General features: G+C 45.5%; 1 protein-coding gene across 2 annotated transcripts in view; it reads right to left on the reverse strand.

The window, feature by feature from the left end:
• Positions 1-3,591, reverse strand: part of CLTA (clathrin light chain A) — a 22,146-nt gene extending 18,555 nt beyond the window's left edge. For both annotated transcript variants that reach the window (XM_023203191.2, XM_023203192.2), the window contains exon 1: positions 3,175-3,591. In XM_023203191.2, the coding sequence (XP_023058959.1) occupies positions 3,175-3,391 (217 nt within the window). In that variant the 5' untranslated portion in view covers positions 3,392-3,591. The remainder of the gene's footprint in view (positions 1-3,174) is intronic.
• Positions 3,592-23,025: the final 19,434 nt, after the last annotated feature.

Consider the following 23,025-nt stretch of genomic DNA (forward strand, 5'->3'; position numbering starts at 1 on the left):
TCTCTAAGAAAAATACAAAAATTAGCTGAACATGGTGGTACACACCTGTAATCCCAGCTACTCAGGAGGCTGAGGCAGGAGAACTGCTTGAACCCAGAAGGCAGAGGTTGCAGTAAACCAAGATCACGCCACTGCACTCCAGCCTGGGCGACAGCGAGACTCTGTCTCAAAAACAACAGGACACTGTAATAGTGCCTCACTGCCGTACTCTGTCTGTGGCCTGTCTCTCCTGTTCTCTTCCCCCACTCAGCCCTCATGATTGAGAGCTTTTCAACAGCTCTACTTGTGCTCTACTGGTTACTTCCTGCCTCTAAACCTGTCTCTTTTTCTGGATCTCTTAACAACCAAGGGAGTCATCCAAGGCTCAGCCCTAACCTCTCTGGTTTTTGCCTGTGCCCATCCTCCATAGGCGCTTTCCGCAAGGCTGGGGCCAGTTTAGTTTCCTCTCATCAATCTGTCATAGCTGACTGCCTATGACTCTCTGTAAAATACATCAGAAAGAGAGCTCCCGCCTAAAACCTCTCAATTTACTCAGTACACTTCAAAGCCTAAAGGCCTTGTAACTCCTTTCTCCCACTAACAGTAGCTGGAATTCACTGGATACTTACTATATAACTGTAAGCACTTTATAGACACTCTTTTTTTTTTTTTTGAAACGGAGTCTGGCTCTGTCGCCCAGGCTGGAGTGCAGTGGCCGGATCTCAGCTCACTGCAAGCTCCGCCTCCCGGGTTTACGCCATTCTCCTGCCTCAGCCTCCCGAGTGGCTGGGACTACAGGCGCCCGCCACCTCGCCCGGCTAGTTTTTTGTATTTTTTTAGTAGAGACGGGGTTTCACCGTGTTAGCCAGGATGGTCTCGATCTCCTGACCTCGTGATCCACCCGTCTCGGCCTCCCAAAGTGCTGGGATTACAGGCTTGAGTCACCGCGCCCGGCCTATAGACACTCTTTAACGTAATCCTAAAGATGCCACATAGCATTATAAATTATATTATGCAACTTTTACAAAGGAGAAAACTAAGGCCGGGCAGTGATGGTAGTTATATATATTGTCTGAGATCACAAAGCTAAACTCACACTCAAGCAGTTTAGGATAGCATAGAATCTTAACCACTAGAGCATATCTTAAAAAACAAAAGAAAGAAGGAAAAAGAAAACTAAGAGAGAAAAAGTGTCCAATCAGTTCTCTAATCCCCAAAGGAAATGCTGACCACTGCATATTACCAACTTCAATTACACTGTCAGGAATCTGGCTTTAAGTCACCAAATGCTTAGTTCACTAAGAAAGTCCTTCCTAGGAACTAAGTCAGCAACCATTTCTTTCCTTCCCTTTGCTGAAGGCTTGATGCACAAAGGACCTGAGTATCCAACTCTATTCTCTTCCTTTTACCTTCCCTAACTGCCTGTCACCAAGATCTGTCAGTTCTACACAGGACCCTTGGATCTGACATTTTTGCCCATTTCTCTGTCAAACGTGAGCATCTACTAAATGTCAGACACACTGCTAGGTAGTGGAGATAAAACAGTAAGGGTAACACTGTCCTTGAATCAGGACAATCTTCCAACTATAGATCTTGGGTCCTGCTTCTCCCAAATCTGTTCTACCTGGGACAGCCACAACTGCCTGTCTCTTATCGCACCCCACCCCGGCTAAAACAACTAAACACTACAACAGAATGTGGTAGACTTGGGGCTCATCTATTAACTCGTACTTTTTAAAGCAAGTTATTTCTCTCTAGGATTGTTTCTCTTCTACTAAACGAGGAAGGTAAACTAAGGATCTAAGAAGTCAATTTTAAAATACTCAGACAGATGTTAGAGACCACCCAATGAAAATATCTCCTAATCACTTAAGGCCAACCTCATCTCGCAATCACAGCCCAGTTCAGTCCAACCTACTTGCTATAAAGTTGCATATTCGGGCATATTACATGTTCCCACTAAGTTCTTATTAGGGGACTGATTTGCTTAGGAAGCAACATGGTGCAGTCAAAAACTCAGAGGCTGCAAACTAGCAGCACCCTCCCCAATCCATCCATCGAAAGGTTCTGCCTGGCTGGCATAGTAACTTGAGATTGCTGGGTCTGAATGCCTTTACACAGAGCACTACTATAGTGCACCAAAGTCTCAGTCTCCAACACTTCTACTGTCTCATGTCAAGTCAGCTTCTCTCGTATATGTTACCTACTTGGCCCCTTAAGGTTTGAAATCAGATTAGTGTAGACACTACTCCTATATGCCCCAATAGAGCGCTATTCTCCCTTAGTTGGAAATTTTTAAGTGAATGAAAAGCCATATTTCATTTCTTCTGGCTGAATTTCCTACTTCTTTGTATTATTAAATAGGTCTTTTCCACTCATGATGCTAAGCATCACACACAGGTAAGGCATCCAAAAGTCAAACTGCCATCCTACCTGCCCCATTTTTACTTTAGTTTGGCTGAGAACATTCTCTATTCACCTCTTCATTCCTCCCTGATTGGTTTAGGCTAATCGTGGGTTCTACTTAGGCAATACTGCCTACCAAAGCTGTTCCCAGAGGGAGAGCTCCATAAGTCCTAGCTGTAAATCAACCGCTCAACCATGGTAAACTCCTATCCCGCCTGGCAGTTCTTTCTCCAGACCCTAGACCATCTTTCCTGAGTTCCCTACTCACTCCTTCCTCCTCGTAATCCAACACTCTGTACACCTTAAGTGCTTAAATGCTGAACTGCATTGCTACTTTTGTTTGTATCTCTCAAAAAAACAATATTTCCATTCTTATTTTTTTTCTGCCCTCCTTTTCTAATAACTGGAGTTCTGTGCTCGGCTCAGACTTGCTTATAAGTCTGGAAAAACTGCGCCAATGCGGTTGCTTCAGAGACCGGACTAAAGGCACAGCAAGTGCTTAATGAAAAGTTGCTGAATTGAACGGGCTTCTTCCGGCTCCGAAGCCTGCCACCCTATACTTGCTTTCTCGCTCCGCCCGCACCCAGAAGCACTCAAACACGCTGAGAACCGACCAGGCTTCTCGAGCCTAGGTTTCTGCATGACTGGGCCAGGGTCTCGTTTCCTCTTTGCACTGCTCCCTAACCTCCTAATTCAGCAAGGAGCACAAGTCACACAGAAGCTCTCGGACCCACTGTGGGCCGAGTTTCCAGACAAGTCCTCTCGCCCCAAACGCGACCGCACTCTCACCCGGACCCCCCGGCGGCTCGCCGTGCGGCTGGGGCCCGGGGGCGCCGCCGTCCAGGATGGCGAAGGCCTCGTCGTTCTCGATGCCCGCAATTTCGCTCTCCTGCTGCGCCAAGAAGGCCGCGGCCGGGTCTTCTTCGCCGGCGCCGGCCACTCCATTCCCCAGCGCGGGACCGCCAGGGGCGCCAGCAGGTGCGCCGAATGGATCCAGCTCAGCCATGGCGGGCAATTCAACGGCACGGACACCAACGGTGAGAGAAAAACCAACCGACCCACAGACACCACGCCCGGCAGCCACCGCTGTGCTGCCGACTGGGAGAAGAGGACAAGCGGGAGGAGGGAGAAGGGGGAAGCGGAAGCCCTACCAGTGTATCCGGTGGGTCTAGGCGGTGTTGGAGAGCCAAAAAAGGAACAACCAATGAGAGGACAGCAATGGTTCAGGAGCTACCCAATCAGCAAGTGGAGGGGCGGGCCCCGAAAACAACTCGTGACTGGGGTAGCGCGGGAGGTGAAGGAGGTGAGCTGCGCGGGCCCCGGGTGGCGGAAGTGCTGCCTGACAGGGAACGTCCTACCCTCCCGGCCTGCTGGAGCTGGACTGACCAGGGACCGCCACCCCTGAGGGGACTCTAGTGCTGCACTGGGAGGTGAGGTGAAGTTAGGCGGCGACGATTGGCCGATTACTGAAGAGGCATGCCACTTGGGCTTTTTGAACCTCAGTTTCCTCATTCTTAAAATGGAAACAAGAATCCTGCTCTTGCCCCCCTCCCAGGATTGTTAGAAGATTGAATCCTTAAAAAAAGAAGAAGAAGAAGATTGAATCCTTTTATGTGTTTGCCCTGGCTTTATAAATTTAGAATATTTAACTCTTTCAGCCAGCCTGGATTATTTGCTCCCTTAGAGCCCACAGATTTACTGTAATTGATTCAGTCCCCTCCGATTTTTCTCGCCCATAAGTATTTTTATTTAAAAATGAATATATCTTATTTTCTTCAACGAAGCACTTTTGCAGCCATTACGTCTTTTCAGAGCTAGACAGAAGTTACTAAACCTGGAAAATTCCTTAAGGATCACTTGCTTCAAAGGAAACACGGTGGCCCTGCTGTTCAAGGGGCGTCAGTCACCCAGGGAGTCAGTAACCAAGAGGAAACGCCTGTCTCCTGGGGACTTCCAATAGTAGCTACAGTCTCTTGTGTTTACACCTTTCCTCGCTAAGGACAGCAGGAAAAAGAAAGTTCAGTATTTCTTTTTAAATCAGGGAGATGTTAATAGCTACATGGCTGATTTTGTCTACACCGTAGAAATAACAGTGATTCCAGTCAATCATGCTCATGTTGAGGGGGTGCGCTGATGCAGGGGCCACCAGAAGACCTCCTTCACCACCACCATCAACCCCCTAAGAAATGAAAAGCCAAAAAAAGAAACCAAAAAACCAGCCAGAGGTCAACAAGAAGCTTCCAGAGACAGCAGGGGGCAAGAAAGTTTTTTTAAAAAAACGCACGTATCTTTGATGACCAAAAAAAGGGGATAGTTATGAAGGAAAAATGAAGCAAATAAAAACTATTTAAAGCATATGTTTACTTAAAGCATAATTTTAAAGTCATTTAAAGTATGAGCTATAGGAAAGTATTGAAGAAAAACATTTAAGAAAGTTAAAATGTTAGGGTCTGCAATTGATTCTGTTTCCCCTGTCTGTTGTTTTATGCTCATCCCTAACATACATTTTCAACAGTGCATGAAGTATTTTCACATTAGCCTTGACATAGTCTCATGAGGAAGAGAGGGGCAGGGACTACTATGAGAGAGCCCAAGGAAGACAACTTTTAGTTGCTCACAACAGTAGTAGCTCCGGAACAGACAGCATTATTTCTGGGGAAATGCATGACTTTGGGAGAAGCTCTCCTGTGATTCCCTTGCTAGAGGAGGCATTACATATTACGCAAAAGCAACAAACATGTATACACTCAAAATTGGAGGAATAGCTGATGTATTTACAGATGATTTCGCAGAGGTGGCTTGGAGCTCAGTTTTGAAATATGGGTAAAATTTAGAAGTCAATAATGAGGGTCTAATGTTAGTGTCATGTAAAAGTTCAGAGGTGGGAAAATGTTTGGCATGTTTTGGGGACAGTGAGTAAATTAGTTGGAGTCTGAAGGGCTCAGCAAGATAAATAATTGAAGGTAAATCTGGGGACAGATTCTGGAGCCCTGAAAGCAGTCCATGTTAAGGAGTCTTAATGGCAATAAGGAACTGTGGAAGTTTTCAGATAAAGGAATGTTTTGATCAACTGCTTCTTCTGAGGTTAATCGGGTCCCTGGGTGCAGGAGGGATGGGGCAGAGGCTGTGGACAGAGATGTCAGGAGTGACATGATGAAGGTCTGGGCAGGGCAGAGGTATGGAACTGAGTGGGGAGCATTAATGGGAAAGCGGGTCCCAATAGGGAAGTGGCTAACTTGGTGACCGACCAGAGGTAGGGGCTAGGAAAAAGGCAAGGGGAAAGGATGGGATCATAAATCAAGAATCTGTGAAATTGCCAGAACCATTAGTTTGAGGGCTTTAGGGGAGCTCAGGTGATTGCCAGGAGACAGAAGATTTAGGAGATGTCCAGGAACTAGAAGCGTGTAACCTGTCATGATCCCTGGTGGACTGAACAAAGTGGGGTGGGCAACAGGAATAAAAGACAAGAGACAAAAGAGTATATTTGGAAGAAGGGGTCAGGGGCACTTTGCCGCCCTGAGCTTTACATAGCCCTCCGTATTTATTAGGCAAAACAGATAGCGAGAAAGGGGGGGTGATTGTCGGGTAATTGTCAGTCGGAGGTTTGGTTCACAGCAGGCTTGTGAGACTGCATCATTTGAACAATAAGTGCCATATTTCTTAGATAACTTCAAGGAGCCCTGCACCAGGGAGTGATATCCATCAGCAAACCTTTTGGTGGCAGGTGCAGTGTGTTTGCTCACATCCTACATTCATGATAAACAGTTTGCTGTTTGATCATACAGCCTCCAGTGGAATGCTGAGTTGGTCATGATCCCTTTGGCCTTTTCGACTCCCAACAGAAGTGTGTACAGGAGAGAGTGGGACCACAGATGGAGACTAGAGAGGGAAGGACTGAGGCCTAAATCTTGGAGGATGGCTATATGCGAAGGAGGTAGAGGGGTGGGTCAGAGAGATTGGAGAGAGTTCAGTTAGAGCTGGGTGATGGAAGTCAAGGAGAGTTTGCAGAAGGAAGGAGTGACTAGCAGAAAGGTGAAGAATGAGAGCTGAGCAGATGCTCTTGGCTATCAGGTTCCCTGGTCACCTTGGTGAGACAGATATCAGTGAATGCTAGGAGTGGAAATCAGTTTGCACTAGGTTGAGGGGTGGAAGCATAGTGGACATCTGTTGGTTCTGTCTGCCTACATCCAATTCCCTTTCTTCTGATACCAGCACTCCAACATTCCTTTGGGGAACCATTCTTCCTCATTTTCAGTTTTATGGTCTAGATTGAGCAGACCACCCCCAGGTGACCCAGGCCTGGCCAATTAGAACATCCCATTCCCTGCCCAAATGATTGGTTTGGGAATGGACAAGTGAGTCAAACCAGGCTCATGAGACTCAATTCCAGGACTGTTATTAGAATCTTAGAGAAAGAGTTACTCTTTCTGCTGGAGCTGACAAGCAGGCAAAGTGTAAGCTTGGAGCTTCTTGTGGTCATCTTGTCATCAAGAGGAGAGATTGAGAATGAGAATGAGGTCAACATGGAGGAATGCAGAGAGTGAGAAAGACAACGTCCTATTGGTATCATTGAGGACCTGGATTCAGCCATGCTTGAAGTGAAAGATCTACTTCTGTACTTTTCAGCTCTATGAACAAATAAATTCTATTTCTTTTTTCCCTTAAGACAATTTTGAGTTGTGTTTCTGTCATAAAGAATTCTGCCTAATCTAAGCCAGGCACAGTGGCTCACGCCTATAATCCCAGCACTTTGGGAGGCCAAGGTGGGTGGACCATTTGAGGTCAGGAGTTCGAGACCAGCTTGGACAACATTGTGAGAACCTGTCTCCACTAAAAATACAAAAATTAGCCAGACATGGTACCGCACACGTAATTCCAGCTACTCAGGAGGCTGAGGTAGGAAAATCGCTTGAACCCAGGAGGTGGAGGTTGCAGTAAGCCGAGATAACACTGCTGCACTCCAGCCTGGGCGACGGTGTGAGACTGTCTCAAAGAAAAAAAGAATTTTGCCTAATATAGAATGAGAAGTGAGGGCAAATTTAAATGTAGAAGACATTAGAAAAGTTTGTGGCCAGGTGCCGTGGCTCTCATCTGTAATCCCAACACTTTGGGAAGCCGAGGAGGGTGGATAACCTGAGGTTAGGAGTTTGAGCCGGGCGCGGTGGCTCAAGCCTGTAATCCCAGCACTTTGGGAGGCCGAGACGGGCGGATCACGAGGTCAGGAGATCGAGACCATCCTGGCTAACACGGTGAAACCCCGTCTCTACTAAAAATACAAAAAACTAGCCGGGCGAGGTGGCGGGCGCCTGTAGTCCCAGCTACTCCGGAGGCTGAGGCAGGAGAATGGCATAAACCCGGGAGGCAGAGCTTGCAGTGAGCTGAGATCTGGCCACTGCACTCCAGTCCGGGCGACAGAGCGAGACTCCGCCTCAAAAAAAAAAAAAAAAGGAGTTTGAGACCAGCCTGACCAACATAAAGAAACCCTGTCTCTACTAAAAATACAAAATTAGCTGGGCGTGGTGGCACATGCCTATAATCCCAGCTAACTCAGGAGGCTGAGGCAGGAGAATCACTTGAACCCAGGAGGCAGAGGTTGCAGTGAGCCGAGATCACAGCATTGCATTCCAGTCTGGGCAACAAGAGTGAAACTCTGTCTCAAAAAAAAAAAGTTTGCAATGAGGGCTGGACACAGTGGCTTATGCCTATAATCCCAGCACTTTGGCAGGCTGAGGTGGGCAGATCACTTGAGGCCAGGAGTTTAAGATCAGGCTGGCCAACATGGCAAAAACCCACTTTTACTAAAAATACAAAAATTAGCCAGACATGGTGGCATGTGCCTGTAGTCCCAGCTATTGGAGAGGCTGAGGCATGAGAATTGCTTGAACCTGAGAGGTGGAGGTTGCAGTGAGCTGAGATCATTCCACTGTACTCCTGCCTGGGTACAGAGTGAGACTCCATCTCCAAAAAAAAAAAAAAAAAGGGGAAAGGGGGAAAGGAGGGAGAGCTGTGGCTGGAGAGGGCTCTAATAGAGGTTGGGGTTATGTTTAAGTAGGAGACACTTGAATGCTTGAATACAGTTGTATGCTGAAGATAGAAGTTGAAGTTATAGAAGAAGGAGAGATGGTGGAAAGGATGGGCTAAGGAGGAAGGATTTTAGAGGCAGAGATAAGGCTGAGGACAACTCTGAGGGACTCAATTGCTCCAGTAAAGTGAAAACCAGTAGAAAAGAGAGGAGAGGTTTAGAACCATCAAGGGGAAGCTCAATAGACAATGGCCAAGAAAGACCTAGAAGGACTGTATTGTTCTAGTCAGGTTCTCCAGAGAAACAGAATCAATAGAAGATGCATAATATGTATATATGTATATATATTCATATGCTGGGGAACAAAATATCACAGATTGGGTGGCTTAAACAGCAGAAATTAATTTTCTCACTGTACTAGAGGTTAGAAGTTCAAGATTAAGGTTCCAGCTGATTTGGTTTCTAGTGAGGGCTCTCTTGTTGATTTGCAGATGGCCACCTTCACTCTGTCCTCACATGGCCTTTTCTCTTCTGTCTCTTATAAGGGCACAAATAGTATTGGATCAGGGCTCCACCCCATATTACCTCATTTAACTTAATTAGTTCCTTAGAGGCCTCTACTCCAAATATAGCCACATTTGGAGTTAGGGCTTCAACATGAATTTCTGAGGGGACACAAATACATAATCCATAGTAATGTGTATACCTCTGTGAATGTGTATCTACATACATGTAGGCACACATATGTGTATCTACATGCAAGTAGGCACATACGGTAAATCTACATGCATGCAGGCACATATATGTTTACACACATGCAGGCACACACACGTGTATATACACATGTACACACATGTATCTACACATGCATACACACATACATACATGTATATACACATGTATATACACACATATACATACATGCATGCACATGTGCACATACACACGCATGTATGTATATGCACACACATGTATACAAACATGCATGCATACACATGCATGTGCACATATATTTATATTTATGTATGTATATATATGTGTATATGAATACATACATGCACATGTATATATGCATACATGTATGCGTACATAGATGTACATGCATGTATATACATATGTATATACGCGTGCATGTATACATATGTATATACATGCATGTATATGCACATGCATATATACATACAGGCATATATAAACACACACACACATATGTGTATACATACATGTATGCATGCATACACACACATGTATATGTATATGCATATACATGCAGGTATATATACATACACATACACACAGGTATATATACATACACATATGTATATATACATACATATACAGACATGTATATATACATACACCTACGTTCACATATATATGTATACATACACCTATGTACGTATATGTATACATGCATACATAGAGACTGAGAGTGAGACAGATAAAGAGGGGCACAGGCACAGAGATTTGTTTCAAGGAATTGACTCACATGATTGTGGAGCCTGGCAAGTCCAGAATCTGCAGGCTAGGCCAGCAGGCTGAAGTCCCAGGAAAGAGTCAATGTTGCAGTTCAAGTCCAAAAGCAGTCGTCTGGCAGAATTCCTTCTTTGACAGGGAAGTCAGTCTTTTTTCTTTCTTTCTTTCTTTTTTAAAATTAAAGCCTTTGGCTGGGTGTGGTGGTTCATGCCTGTAATCCCAGCACTTGGGAGGCCAAGGTGGGTGGATCACTTGAGGTCAGGAGTTTGAGGCTAGCCTGGGAAACATGGGGAAACCCTGTCTCCACTAAAAAATACAAAAATTAGCCGGGCATGGTGGTGGGCACCTGTGATCCCAGAGACTTTAGAGGCTGAGGCTCAAGAATCACTTGAACTGAGGAGGCGGATTTTCAGTGAGCCGAGATCACACTATTGTGACAGAGAGAGACTCCGTCTCAAAAGAAAAAAAATTAAAGCCTTTGACTGATTGGATGAGTCCTGCTTACATTACAGAGGATGAACTGCTTTACTCAGAGTTTACTGATTTAAATGTTAATCTTTAAAAAAAACCTTTGGCCGGATGTGCTTGTTCATGCCTGTAATCCCAGCACTTTGTGGGGCTGAGGCGGGCAGATCACTTGTGGTCAGGAGTTCGAGACCAGCCTGGCCAATATGGTGAAACCCTGTTTCTACTAAACATACAAAAATTAGTTGGGCGTGGTGGTGGGCGCCTGTAATCGCAGATACTTGGGTGACTGAGGCAGGAGAATCACTTGAACCTGGGAAGCAGAGGTTGCAGTGAGCCAAGACCATGCCATTGCACTCCAGCCTGGGCAACAAAAACCAAACTCTGTCCTCAAAAAAATTAGCCATGCATGGTGGTGAATGCCTGTAATCCCAGCTACTCGAGAGGCTGAGGCAGGGAGAAATGCTTGAACCTGGGAGGCAAAGGTTGCAGTGAGCCGAGATCGTGCCGCTGCACTCCAGTCTAGGTGACAGAGTGAGACTCTGTCTCAAAAAAAAATAAATAAATAAATAAATAAATAAATAAATAAATAAATAAATAAATCTTCATAGGAAAAATCTAGAATAATGTTTAAATTTTTAAAATTTTTGGCCAGCTGCAGTGACCCATGCCTGTAATCCCAGCACTTTGGGAGTCTGAGGCAGGCGGATCACCTGAGGTCAGGAGTTCGAGACCAGCCTGACCAATATGGTGAAACTCCGTCTCTACTAAAAATACAAAACTTAGCTGGGCGTGGTGGTGTGCACCTGTAATCCCAGCTACTCAGGAGGCTGAGGCAGGAGAATCGCTTGAACCTGGGAGGCAGGAGTTGAAGTGAGCCGAGACCATACCACTACACTCCAGCCTGAGCAATAGAGTGAGATTCTGTCTCAAAAATAAAAATAAATAAATAAGTAAAATTTTTTTAATTTTTAATTTTAATTTCTTTGTATGTATGTATGTATTTATGTTATTATTATTATATTTTTTTGAGACAGAGTCTCGCTCTGTCACCCAGGCTGGAGTACAGTGGCGCAATCTGGGCTTACTGCCAGCTCTGCCTCCCGTGTTCACGCCATTCTCCCACCTCAGCCTCCCGAGTAGCTGGGACTACAGGTGCCCGCCACCACGCCCAGCTAATTTTGTTTTTGTATTTTTAGTAGAGATGGGGTTTCACCGTGTTAGCCAGGATGGTCTCGATCTCCTGACCTCGTGATCCGCCTGCCTTGGTCTCCCAAAGTGCTGGGATTACAGGCGTTAGCCACTGCGCTTGGCCTGTATTTATTTTTCATTTTTGTGGGTACATATTATATGTGTTTATTTATGGGTACATGAGGTGTTTTGATACAGGCATGCAATACATAATAATCACATCAGGGTCAATAGGGTATCCACCCCCACAAGCATTTATCGTTTGTGTTATAAACAATCCAGTTATACTTTTAGTTATTTTTAAATATACTATTAAATTATTTTTAACTGTAGTCATACTGTTGTGCTAGCAAATACTAAGTCTTATTCATTCTTTTTTTTATTTAAAAATAGAGATGGGTCTCCCTATGTTGCCCAGGCTTGTCTCAAACTCCTGGGCTCAAGCGATCCTCTCCCCTCAGCCTCCCAGAGCGCTGGAATTACAGATGTGAGTCACCACACCTGGCCTACTCATTCTACTTTTTTGGTACCCATTAACCATTCCCACCTCCTCCCTTCCTCCTCCCCCTGCAACCCTTCCCAGTCTCTGGTAATCATCCTTCTACTGTCTATCTCCATGAGTTCAATTGTTTTGATTTTTAGTTCCCACAAATAAGAGAAAACATGCTGTTTGTATTTTTTTTTTTTTTTTTTTTTTGAGACAGAGTCTTACTCTGTCACCCAGGCTGGAGTACAGTGTCTCAATCTTGGCTCACTGCAAACTCCGCCTCCTGGGTTCGAGCAATTTCCCTGCCTCAGCCTCTTGAGTAGCTGGGATTACAGGCACACACCACCATACCTGGCTAATTTTTGTATTTTTAGTACAGATGGGTTTTCATCATGTTGACCAGGCTGGTCTCGAACTCCTGACCTCAGGTGATCCACCTGCCTCGGTCTCCCAAAGTGCTGGAATTACAGGCGTGAGCTACCATGCCCAGCCCAAAGTTTGTATTTCTGTGCCTGCCTTTTTTAACTTAATGACCTCCAGCTCCATCTACGTTGTTGCAAATGACAGGATCGCATTCTTTTTTTATGGTGAATAGTACTGCATTGTGTATATGTGCCGCATTCCCTTTATCCATTTGTCTGTTGACGGACACTTAGGTTGCTTCCAAGTTTTGGCTATTGTGAATAACGCTGCAATCAACAGGAGTGCATATTTTTTTTATCTACTGATTTCCTTTCTTTTGGGTATATCAAGGAGTGGAACTGATTGATCATATGGCAGTTCTGTTTTTGCTTTTTGGAAGTACCTCCCAAGTGTTGTCTATAGAGATTGTACTAATTTACATTCCCACCAACAATGTCTGAGGGTTCCCTTTTCTCCACATCCTCGCCAGTGTTTGTTTTTGTCTGTCTTTTGGATAAAAGCCATTTTGATTAGGATTTAGATGATATCTCACTGTAGTTTTGATTTGTATTTCTCTGGTGATCAATGATGTTAAGCACCTTTTCATATACCTGTTTCCCATTTGTATGTCTTCTTTTTTTTTTGAGATGGAGTCTTACACTGTCGCCCAGGCTGGGGTGAAGTGGCGTGATCTCAGCTCGCTGCAACCTCCGCCTCCTAGGTTCAAGTGATTCTCCTGCCTCAGCCTCCTGAGTAGCTGGGATTATAGGCATACGCTACCATGCCTGGCTAATTTTTGTATTTTTAGTAGAGACAGGGTTTCACTATGTTGGCTAGACTGGTCTTGAACTCCTGACCTTGTGATCCACCTGCCTCAGCCTCCCAAAGTGCTGGGATTATAGGCGTGAGCCACCGCACCTGGCCTGCATGGCTTCTTTTGAGAAATGTCTATTCAGATCTTTCACCCATTTTTAATTGGATTATTAGATTTTTTTTCCTATAGAGTTGTTTGAGTTTCTTATATATTCTCCTTAGTCCCTTGTCAGATGGGTGGTTCTGCAAATATTTTATCCCATTCTGTGAGTTGTCTCTTCACTTCACTTTGTTGATTGTTTCCTTTGCTGTACAGAAGCTTTTTAACTTGATGTGTCTATTTTTGCTTTGGTTGCTTGTGCTTGTGGGCTTTTACTCAAGAAATCTTCGCCCAGTCCAATGTCCTGGAGAGTTTTCCCAGTGTTTTCTTGTAGTAATTTCATAGTTTGAGGTCTCAGATTGAAGTCTTTCATCCATTTTGATTTGATTTTTGTATACGGTGAGAGATAGGGATCTAGTTTCATTCTGCTGCGTATGGATATCCAGTTTTCCTAGCAGTATTTATTGAAGAGACCATCCTTTCCCCAATGTATTTTCTTGGCACTTTTGTCAAAAATGAGTTTACTGCAGATGCATGGATTTATTTCTGGGTTATCTATTCTGTTCCACTGGTCTATGTGTCTGTTTTAATGCCAGTACCATCCATTTTGGTTACATTTGGTTATAGTGTAGATTAAGTCCAATGTTTGTTGATTGGCTTTCTGTCTGGAAGATCGGTCTGGTGCTGAAAGTTGGGTGAAGTCACCAGCTCTTATTGTATTGGGGTCTATCACTCTCTTTAACACTAGCGAATTGGTTTATATTAATTTTATCTGGGTGCTCCAGTGTTAGGTGCATACATATTTGCAATTGTTATATCCTCTTACTGAATTGACCCATTTATCATCATATAGTGGTCTTCTTTTTCTCTTCTTATAGTTTTTGTCTTGAAACCTATTTTGTCTAAGTATAGCTACTCCTGCTCTTTTCTGGGTTTCCATTGGCATGGAATATCTTTTTCCATCCCTTTATTTTCAGTCTGTGTGTGTCTTTTGCTTGTTTGTTTGTTTTAGATGGATTCTCACTCTGTTGCCTAGGCTGGAGTGTGCAGTGGCATGATCTTGGCTCACTGCAACCTCTGCCTCCCAGGCTCAACCAATTCTCCTGCCTCAGCCTCCCGAGTACCCAGGATTACGGGCATGTGTCACCGTGCCTGGATAATTTTTTATATTTTTAGTAGACACAGGGTTTAGTAGACACCATGTTGACCAGGCTGGTCTCAAACTCCTGACCTCAAGCAGTCCGCCCGCCTCGGCCTCCCAAAGTTCTGGGATTACAGGCGTGAGCCACCGCACCTGGCCCACTCTAAGTCTTTTGATTGGTGATAGGGTTTGGCTCTGCATTCCTACCCAAATTTCATGTTGAATTGTGATCTCCTATGTTGGAGGAGAGGCCCAGTGGGGGATGATTGGATAAAGGGGTGGACTTCCCCCTTGCTGTTCTCATGATAGTGAATGAGTTCTCATTAGATGGTTGTTTTAAAAGCATGCAGCACCTCCCACTTTGTTCTTTCTCTTCCTCCTGCTCCACCATGGTCAGAATTGCTTGTTTCCCTTTCATCTTCTGCCATGATTTTAAGTTTCCTGAGGTTTCCCAGCCATGCTTCCTGTACAGCCTGAGGAACTGTGAGTCAATTAAACCTATTTTCTTCATAAATTACCCAGTTTCAGGTGGATCTTTATAGCAGTATGAGTACAGACTAACAAAAGTGGTGAGTTTAGTCCCCTAACATTCAGTGTTATGCCAGGCATGGTGGCTCACGCCTGTAATCCCAGCACTTTGGGAGGCAGAGGTGGGCAGATCATGAGGTCAGAAGATGGAGACCATCCTAGCTAACACGGTGAAACCCTGTCTCTACTAAAAGTACAAAAAATTATCCGGGCATGGTGGCACGCACCTGTAGTCCCAGCTTCTCATGAGACTGAGGCAGGAGAATCACCTAAACCTGGGAGGCAGAGGTTGCAGTGAGCTGAGATCGTGCCCTTGCACTCCAGCCTAGGCAACAGAGACAGACTCTGTCTCAAAAAAAATAAAAATAAAGATAAAAATAAAATTCAATGTTGTTATTGATAAGTAAGGACTTACTCCTGCCAGTTTGTTATTTGTTTTCTGGTTGTTTTGTGGTCTTTTCTTCCTTCTTTTCTTCCTTCCTGTCTTCCTTTTAGTGAAGGTAATTTTCTCTATGGCATGATTTAATTTCTTGCTTTTTATTTTTTGTGTATCCGTTGTATGTTTTCTGATTTCATATTATCCCGAGGCTTGCAAATGCTTTTAACCCATTATTTTAAGCTGATAACAACTTAACACTGTTTGCATAAGCAAATAAACTTACAATCAAAAAGAAAACTAATAAAAACTCTACACTTTAACTTTGTCCCTCTGCTTTTTTTTTTTTTTTTCTTTGAGACAGAGTCTCATTCTGTTGCCCGGACTGGAGTGTATTGGTGTGATCTCTGCTCATTGCAACCTCTGCCCTTCGGGTTCAAATGATTCTCCTGCCTCAGCCTCCAGAGTAGCTAGGACTACAGGCATGAGCCACTGCACCCAGCCTGTTTGGGAAAGTATTTCTCCTTCATGTTTGAAGGATATTTTCTCCAGACGTTCTAGGGTAATTTTTTTTTCCCTTCAGCACTTTAAATATGTCATGCCACTCTTTCCTGTGGCCTGTAACGTTTCCATTGAAAAATCTGCTGCCAGAAGTATTGGAGCTCCCTTTTATGTTATTTGTTTGTTTTCTCTTGATGCTTTTAGGATCCTTTCTTTGTCCTTGACCTTTGGGAGTTTGATTATTAAGTGCCTTAGGGCAGTTTTCTTTGGGTTAAATCTGCTTGGTGTTCTATAACCTTCTTGTAGTTGAATATTGACATTCTCTAGGTTTGGGAAGTTCTCTGTTATTATCCCTTTGAATAAGCTTTCTACCTCTTTCTCTTTGTCTACCTCCTCTTTAATGCCATAACTGTTAGATTTGCCCTTTTGAGACAATTTTCTAGATCTTGCAGGTGTGCTTCAATTTTTGTTGTTGTTGTTTGTTTGAGGCAGTGGTGCGATCTTAGCTCACTGCAACCTCCACCTCCCAGGTTCAAGTGATTGTCCTGCTTCAGCCTTCCGAGTAGCGAGTAGCTGGGATTATAGGCATAAGCTACCATGCCTGGCTAATTTTTGTATTTTTAGTAGAGACAAGACTTCACCATGTTGGCCAGGCTGGTCTTGAACTCCTGATCTCAGGTGATCTGCCCACCTCAGCTTCCCAAAATGTTGGGATTATAGGCTTCAGCCACTGTGCCCAGCTGTGCTTCATTTTTATTCCTTTTTTTTTGTCTCCTCTGACTATATATTTTCTTTTCTTTTTTTGAGACAGTCTCTTTCTCGCCCAGGCTGGAATGCAGTGGTGCAATCTCAGCTCACTGCAAACTGCTTCCCTGGTTGAGGTGATTCTCATGCCTCAGCCTCCTGAGTAGCTGCGAGTACAGACGTGCACCACCATGCCCGGCTAATTTTTCTGTATTTTTAGTAGAGACGGGGTTTTGCCATGTTGGCCAGGCTGGTTTCAAACTCCTGGCCTCAAGTGATCTACCCGACTTGGCCTCCCAAAGTGCTGGGATTACAGGCATGAGCCATTGTGCCCGGCCAAGTTTTAATTATTCTTATAATTTATTTATATTTATTGTAATTATTCTTACTTTATAATTTCTTATCATAAAAGCAGAAATTCTGAAGTTGAAAAATGCAACTGACAACTTAAGAATGCATCAGAGTCTAATAATAGCAGAATTGATCAAGCAGAAGAATTAGTGAGCTTCAAGACAAGCTATTTGAAAATACAGAGGCCGGGCACAGTGGTCCATGCCTATAATTCCAGCACTCTGGGAGGCCCAGGCGGGTGGATCACTTGAGGCCAGGAGTTTGAGACCAGCCTGGCCAACACGGTGAAACCCCGTCTCTACTAAAAATACAAAAAATTAGCCAGGCATGGTTGTGGGTGCCTGTAATCCCAGCTACTCAGGAGGCTGAGGCAGGAGAATTGCTTAAGTCAGGGAGGTGGAGGCTGCAGTGAGCTGAGACTGCGCCACTGCACTCCAGCCTGGGCAACAAGAGCAAAACTCCATCTCCAAAAAAAAAAAAAAAAAAAGAATAAAAACTTCTTTTAGGGCTGGGTGCGGTGGCTCACTCCTGTAATCCCAGCACTTTGGGAGACTGAGGCAAGCGGATTACCTGAGGTCGGGAGTTCGAGACCAGCCTGACCAACATGAAGAAACCCTGTCTCTACTAAAAATACAAAATTAGCTGGGTCTGCTGGCGCATGCCTCTAATCCCAGGTACTCGGGAGGCTGAGGCAGGAGAATCACATGAACCCAGGGGGCAGAGGTTGCGGTGAGCTGAGATTGTGCCATTTAGATCAGCTTGTTGCTTGGGCATGGGCAGCTTGGGCAACGAAAGTGAAAGTCCGTCTCAAAAAAAAAAAAAAAAAAAACAAAAAACTTCTTTTAAATTATTTTGGTCTCTGTTAAATTTATCTGATAGAATTCTGAATTCCTTCTCTATGTTATCTTGAATTTTGTTGCATTTCCTCAAATCAGCTATTCTGAATTCTCTGTCTGAAAGGTCACATATCTCTGTTTCTCCAGGATTGGTCCCTGGTGCCTTAATGTTTGTTTGATGAGGTCATGTTTTCTTGGACGGTCTTGATGCTTATGGATGTTTGTCAGTATTTGGGCATTGAAGGGTTAGGTATTTATTGCAGTGTTTGCAGTCTGGGGTTGTTTGAACCCGTTCTTCTTGGGAAGGCTTTCCAAGTCTTTGAAAGGATTTGGGTGTTGTGATCTAAGCCACATCTGCATTAGGGTGCACCCTACGCCCAGTAATGCTGTGGTTCTTGCAGACTCATAGAAATACCATCTTGGTGGTCATGGATAAGCTCTGAAAGAATTCTCTGGATTCCTAGGCAGGGGCTCTTGTTCTCTTCCCTTACCTTCCCCCAAACATATGGAGTATCTGTGTGTTGAACTGCCTGGAGCTGGGGTGGAGTGACACAAGCATCTCTGTGGCCACCAGCACTGGAACTGCTCTGGGTCGGACCTGAAGCCAGCACAGCCCTGGGGCTTACCCAAGGCCCTCTGTAACCACTACCAAGCTACCGCCTATGTTTGTTCAAGGCCCTAGGGCTCTTCAATCAGCAGGTTGTAAAGCTAGTCAGGCTTCTGTCCTTCCTTTAGGGCAGTGAGTTCCCCCAGGCCCTGGGTAGATCCAGAGAGGTGTCCTGTTGCACTGCTATGTCACACAGTTCTTCCCACTCTTCCCTCCCCTTTCCATAAGCAGAGGAGCCTCACCCCATAGCCACCACTACAAGCCCACAGGGAGTACTGCCAGGCTGCCACTGATGTTCAGTTAAGACCCAAGTGCTCTTTTTTCTTATTTATTTTTTGAGACGGTCTCTCTCTTTGGCCCAGGCTGGAGTGCAGTGACGTGATCTTGGCTCACTGCAACCCCTGCCTCCCGGGTTCAAGCAATTCTCTTGCCTAAGCCTCCTGAGTAGCTGGGATTACAGGCAAGTGCCACCACACCCAGTTAATTTTTGTATTTTTAGTAGAGACAGGGTTTCATGATGTTACCCAGGCTGGCCTTGAACTCCTGACCTCAAGTGATCCACCACCTTGGGCTCCCAAAGGGCTAGGATTACAGGCCTGAGCCACCGCCACCGGCCCCAAGTGCTCTTCAGTTAGCTGTGGTGAATGCTGCCAGGCCTGGCCTGGGACTCACTCTCCAGGGCAGTGGGCTTCCCTCTGGCCCAGTGTAGGTTCAGAAAGACATTTAAGAGCCAAGGCCGGGAATTGGGGAACCTAAGAGCCTGCTGGGTGCTCTACCCCGCTGTGGCCAAGCTGGTACCTAAGGTGCAGGACAAAGTCCCCTTTACTTTTCCTTCTGCTTCTCTCAAGCAGAAGGAATCTCCCCCTGAGGCCACCGCAGCTGGGAATGTGCTGGGTCTCACCTGCAGCCAGTGCGTCTCCGAGTCTCACCCAAGGCGCACAGCTTACTACCTGGGTATCGCTGCTGGCTTTTCAGGGCCCAAAGGCTCTTTAATCAGCAGGTGATGAATCCTGCCTGGATTGGATTCTTCCCTTCAAGGCAGTGGGTTCCCTTCTGGCCCAGGGTGTGTCTAGAAATGTGTAAGGACTAGGGCCTGGAATGGAGGCTTTCTGACTCTGACTAGTGCCCTATCCTCCTGTGGCTGAGCTGATATCCAAGATGCAAGACAGAGTCCTCTTTAGTTTTCCCTCCTGTCCCCAAGCAGAAGGAAGAGGTTTCTTTTGTAGCTGTGAGCTGTCCTGCCTGGGGTTGGAGAAGGGGTGATGCAAGCACTCCCTTAACCAGCTGGCTGGTATCTCAGTAGGTTGCATGCCCCCGAAGTCCAGTGGCTCTGAGCCCAGTTCAGCACCAGGACTCTCCTAGGAATTGTAATCTTTGTGGCCTTCAAGTTCACTCAGGGCCCCAGAGCACTCCACCCGATGGTGGTGAGGCTTGCCGAAACTCAAGCTGCAACTGCTGGCTGGGCAATTCCCCTCTGGCTTGGGCCAGTGCAAATGCTTCCTCTGTGGTCAGGCAGCAGCTGAGTATAGCCTGGTTCTGTGACAGGGCAGCACTGAGTTCAGTGCAAAGCCTCACAATCACTGGGCTCTCCTTCCTTAAGCTCACATATAGAACTCCATGCTATGTGGCTGCTGGAGGATGCTGGCAGCACGGGTAATTCAAGATTGTCTTTCCTACCCTCTTCAGTGCCTCTTTTGACAATATGAAGTCAAAACCAGGCACTGCGAGTGCTCACATGATTTTTGGTTCCTATGAAGGTGCTCCCCTTGTGTATATAGTTGTCGAACTTGGTTTTCCTGCAGAGGGAAGACAGGTGGTTGCTCTGCCCCCTCGATTTATTTATTTGTGTCATTAATGGCAGGTAGAAAATAAATCAATAAAATAATAAAAAATAAAATAATAGCCGGGCACAGTGGCTTATGCCTGTAATCCCAGCAATTAAGGAGGCAGAGGCATGAGGACAGCTTGAGCCCAGGAATTTGAGACCTGCCTGAGCAACATAGTGAGACCCCATTCTCCACAAAAAAAAGAAAAAGACTAAAATAAAATAAAATAAAATACAAATTTAAAAATAGGCAGGGCACAATGGCTCACACCTGTAATCCCAGCACTTTGAGAGGCCAAGGTCAGCAGATCACTTGAGGTCAGCAGTTCGAGATCAGCCTGGCCAATATAGTGAAACCCCATCTGTACTAAAAATACAAAAATTAGCCAGGCATGGTGGTGGGTCCCAGCTACTCAGGAGGCTGAAGCAAGAGAATCACTTGAACCCAGGAGGCAGAGGTTGCAGTGAGCCTGAGATCGTGCCACTGCACTATAGCCTGCACTATAGTCCTGAGCAGGACTCCATCTCAAAAAAAATAATAATAATTAAAAAATATGGAATAATGTCTGATTAGCTCTCTAGGTACCATGCTCTAGCCAAGTTGACACAGAAAATTAACCATCACAGGCTGGGCGAGGTGGTTCACGCCTGTAATCCTAGCCCTTTGGGAGGCTGAGGCGGGAGGATCACCTGAGGTCAGGAGTTTGAGACCAGCCTGGCAAACATGGCGAAACCCCATCTCTACAAAAAGTACAAAAATTAGCCGGGTGTCATAGTGGGTGCCTGTAGTCCCAGCTACTTGGGAGGCTGAGGCATGAAAATTGCTTGATCCCGGGAGGCAGATGTTGCAGTGAGCCAAGATCATGTCACTGCACTCCAGCCTGGGTGACAAGAGCGAGACTCTGTCTCAAAAAAAAAAAAAGAAGAAGAAGGGCCGGGTGCGGTGGTTCACGCCTGTAATCCCAGCACTTTGGGAGGCCAAGGCAGGCGGATCACGAGGAATCGAGATCAGCCTGGCCAACATGGTGAAACTCTGTCTTTACTAAAATACAAAAATTGGCTGGGAGTAGTGGTGCACGTGCCTGTAGTCCCAGCTACTGGGGAGGCTAAGGCAGGAGAATGGCTTGAACCCAGGAGGCGGAGGTTGCAGTGAGCCGATTGTGCCACTGCACTCCAGCCTGGGTGACAGAGCAAGACTCTGTCTCAAAAAAAACAAAACAAAAACAAAAACAAAAAAAAGAAATTAACCATCATAAAAATGATTCCATTTTAGACCATTTGAATGCAGAGTGAGCCTCGCCAACAGGCCTGAGACCCTGAGAAGAGAAAAAGTCCAAGGGGTGTAGGTCTGGGATTGAAAAGGAGCCTAGCCAGGACTTCCAGGACAGTAGAGGCCGAGGGAGAGAATAGTGGGTAGGGAGCCCCTGGCCTGGGTGGGGTGACAGGGATGAAGAGCACTTGACAGCCTATCAGGAAAGAGCCCTGGATTCTCAGGGAGACATAGATTAACCTGTGTAGAATTCCTCCTCAGCACTCTCCCAGGGCAGATCAAGGGCCACACAATTATTTCTGAAGGGTACTGGGTGAGAGATTAAGACAGAGTTCCCACCTTTTAAAGCAACAAATGCCGGGCACAGTGACTCATGCCTGTAATCCCAGCACTTTGGGAGACCGAGGTGGGAGGATTGCTTGAGCCCTGGAGTTCAAGACCAGCCTGGGAAACAAAGTGAGAACACATCACCACAAAAAATTAAAAAACAAACAAAAAAACCTCCCCAGGTGTGGTGGCAAGCACCTGTGGTCCCAGGCACTCAGGAGGCCGAGGCGGGAGGATCCCTTGAGCCCAGGAGTTTGAGGTTGCAGTGAGCTATGATTTCACCACTGCCCTCCAGCCTGGATGAGAGAGTGAGATTCCATCTCAACAACAACAACATCAAAAAGCAAAGATTGATCTTAGCTAGGAGAAAGGCAATAATCAATGCTTATAAATTACTGTATGATAGATGCTGGTGGTGATAGGGTATAGGGAGGTGGCCAGGGCAGCAGAGGGCAAGCACTGAAAAGATAGAAGACAGGCTAGTCATATGTAATTGGGAAGCCCCAGAAAAGTGATTTTTGTTGGGATCCTAAAGGGCTACACACTAAGAATAAAGGTGGAAATAGACTAAAGCCTAACTTTGAATCATATAATGCCTCAATTGAATTAAAGCAATCCAGGCTTTCTAGTGCCCTTAGTCTAGCTGCTTGCCAAATGCAAAAGTAGATTCTTTTTTTTTTTTTTTTTTGAGACGGAGTTTCACTCTTGTCACCCAGAATGGAGTACAGTGGCGTGATCTTGGCTCACAGCAACCTCTGCCTCCCGTGTTCGAGCGATTTTCCTGCCCCTCAGCCTCCCAAGTAGCTGGGATTACAGGCATGTGCCACCATGCCCTGCTAATTTTGTATTTTTAGTAGAGATGGGGTTTCACCATGTTGGTCAGGCTGGCTGGTCTCAAACTCCTGACCTCGGGTGATCCACCTGCTTCAGCCTCCCAAAATGCTGGGATTACAGGCGTGAGCCACCACCCCTGGCCTTATTATTATTTTTTATATTAGAAACGGGGTCTCGCTTTATTGCCTAGACTGGCCTCAAACTCCTGGGCTCAGGTGATCCTTCTGCCTCAGTCTCCTGAAGTGTTGGGATTACAGGCATGAGCCACTGTGCCCGGCCAGGATATGTTTCTTTCTTCTCACTTTACTGGCCTCTCTTTTATCCCCAGTCCCTCAGACTCATAT

Source organism: Piliocolobus tephrosceles, chromosome 14, assembly GCF_002776525.5.
Source record: "Piliocolobus tephrosceles isolate RC106 chromosome 14, ASM277652v3, whole genome shotgun sequence".
Taxonomy (NCBI): Eukaryota; Metazoa; Chordata; class Mammalia; order Primates; family Cercopithecidae; genus Piliocolobus; species Piliocolobus tephrosceles.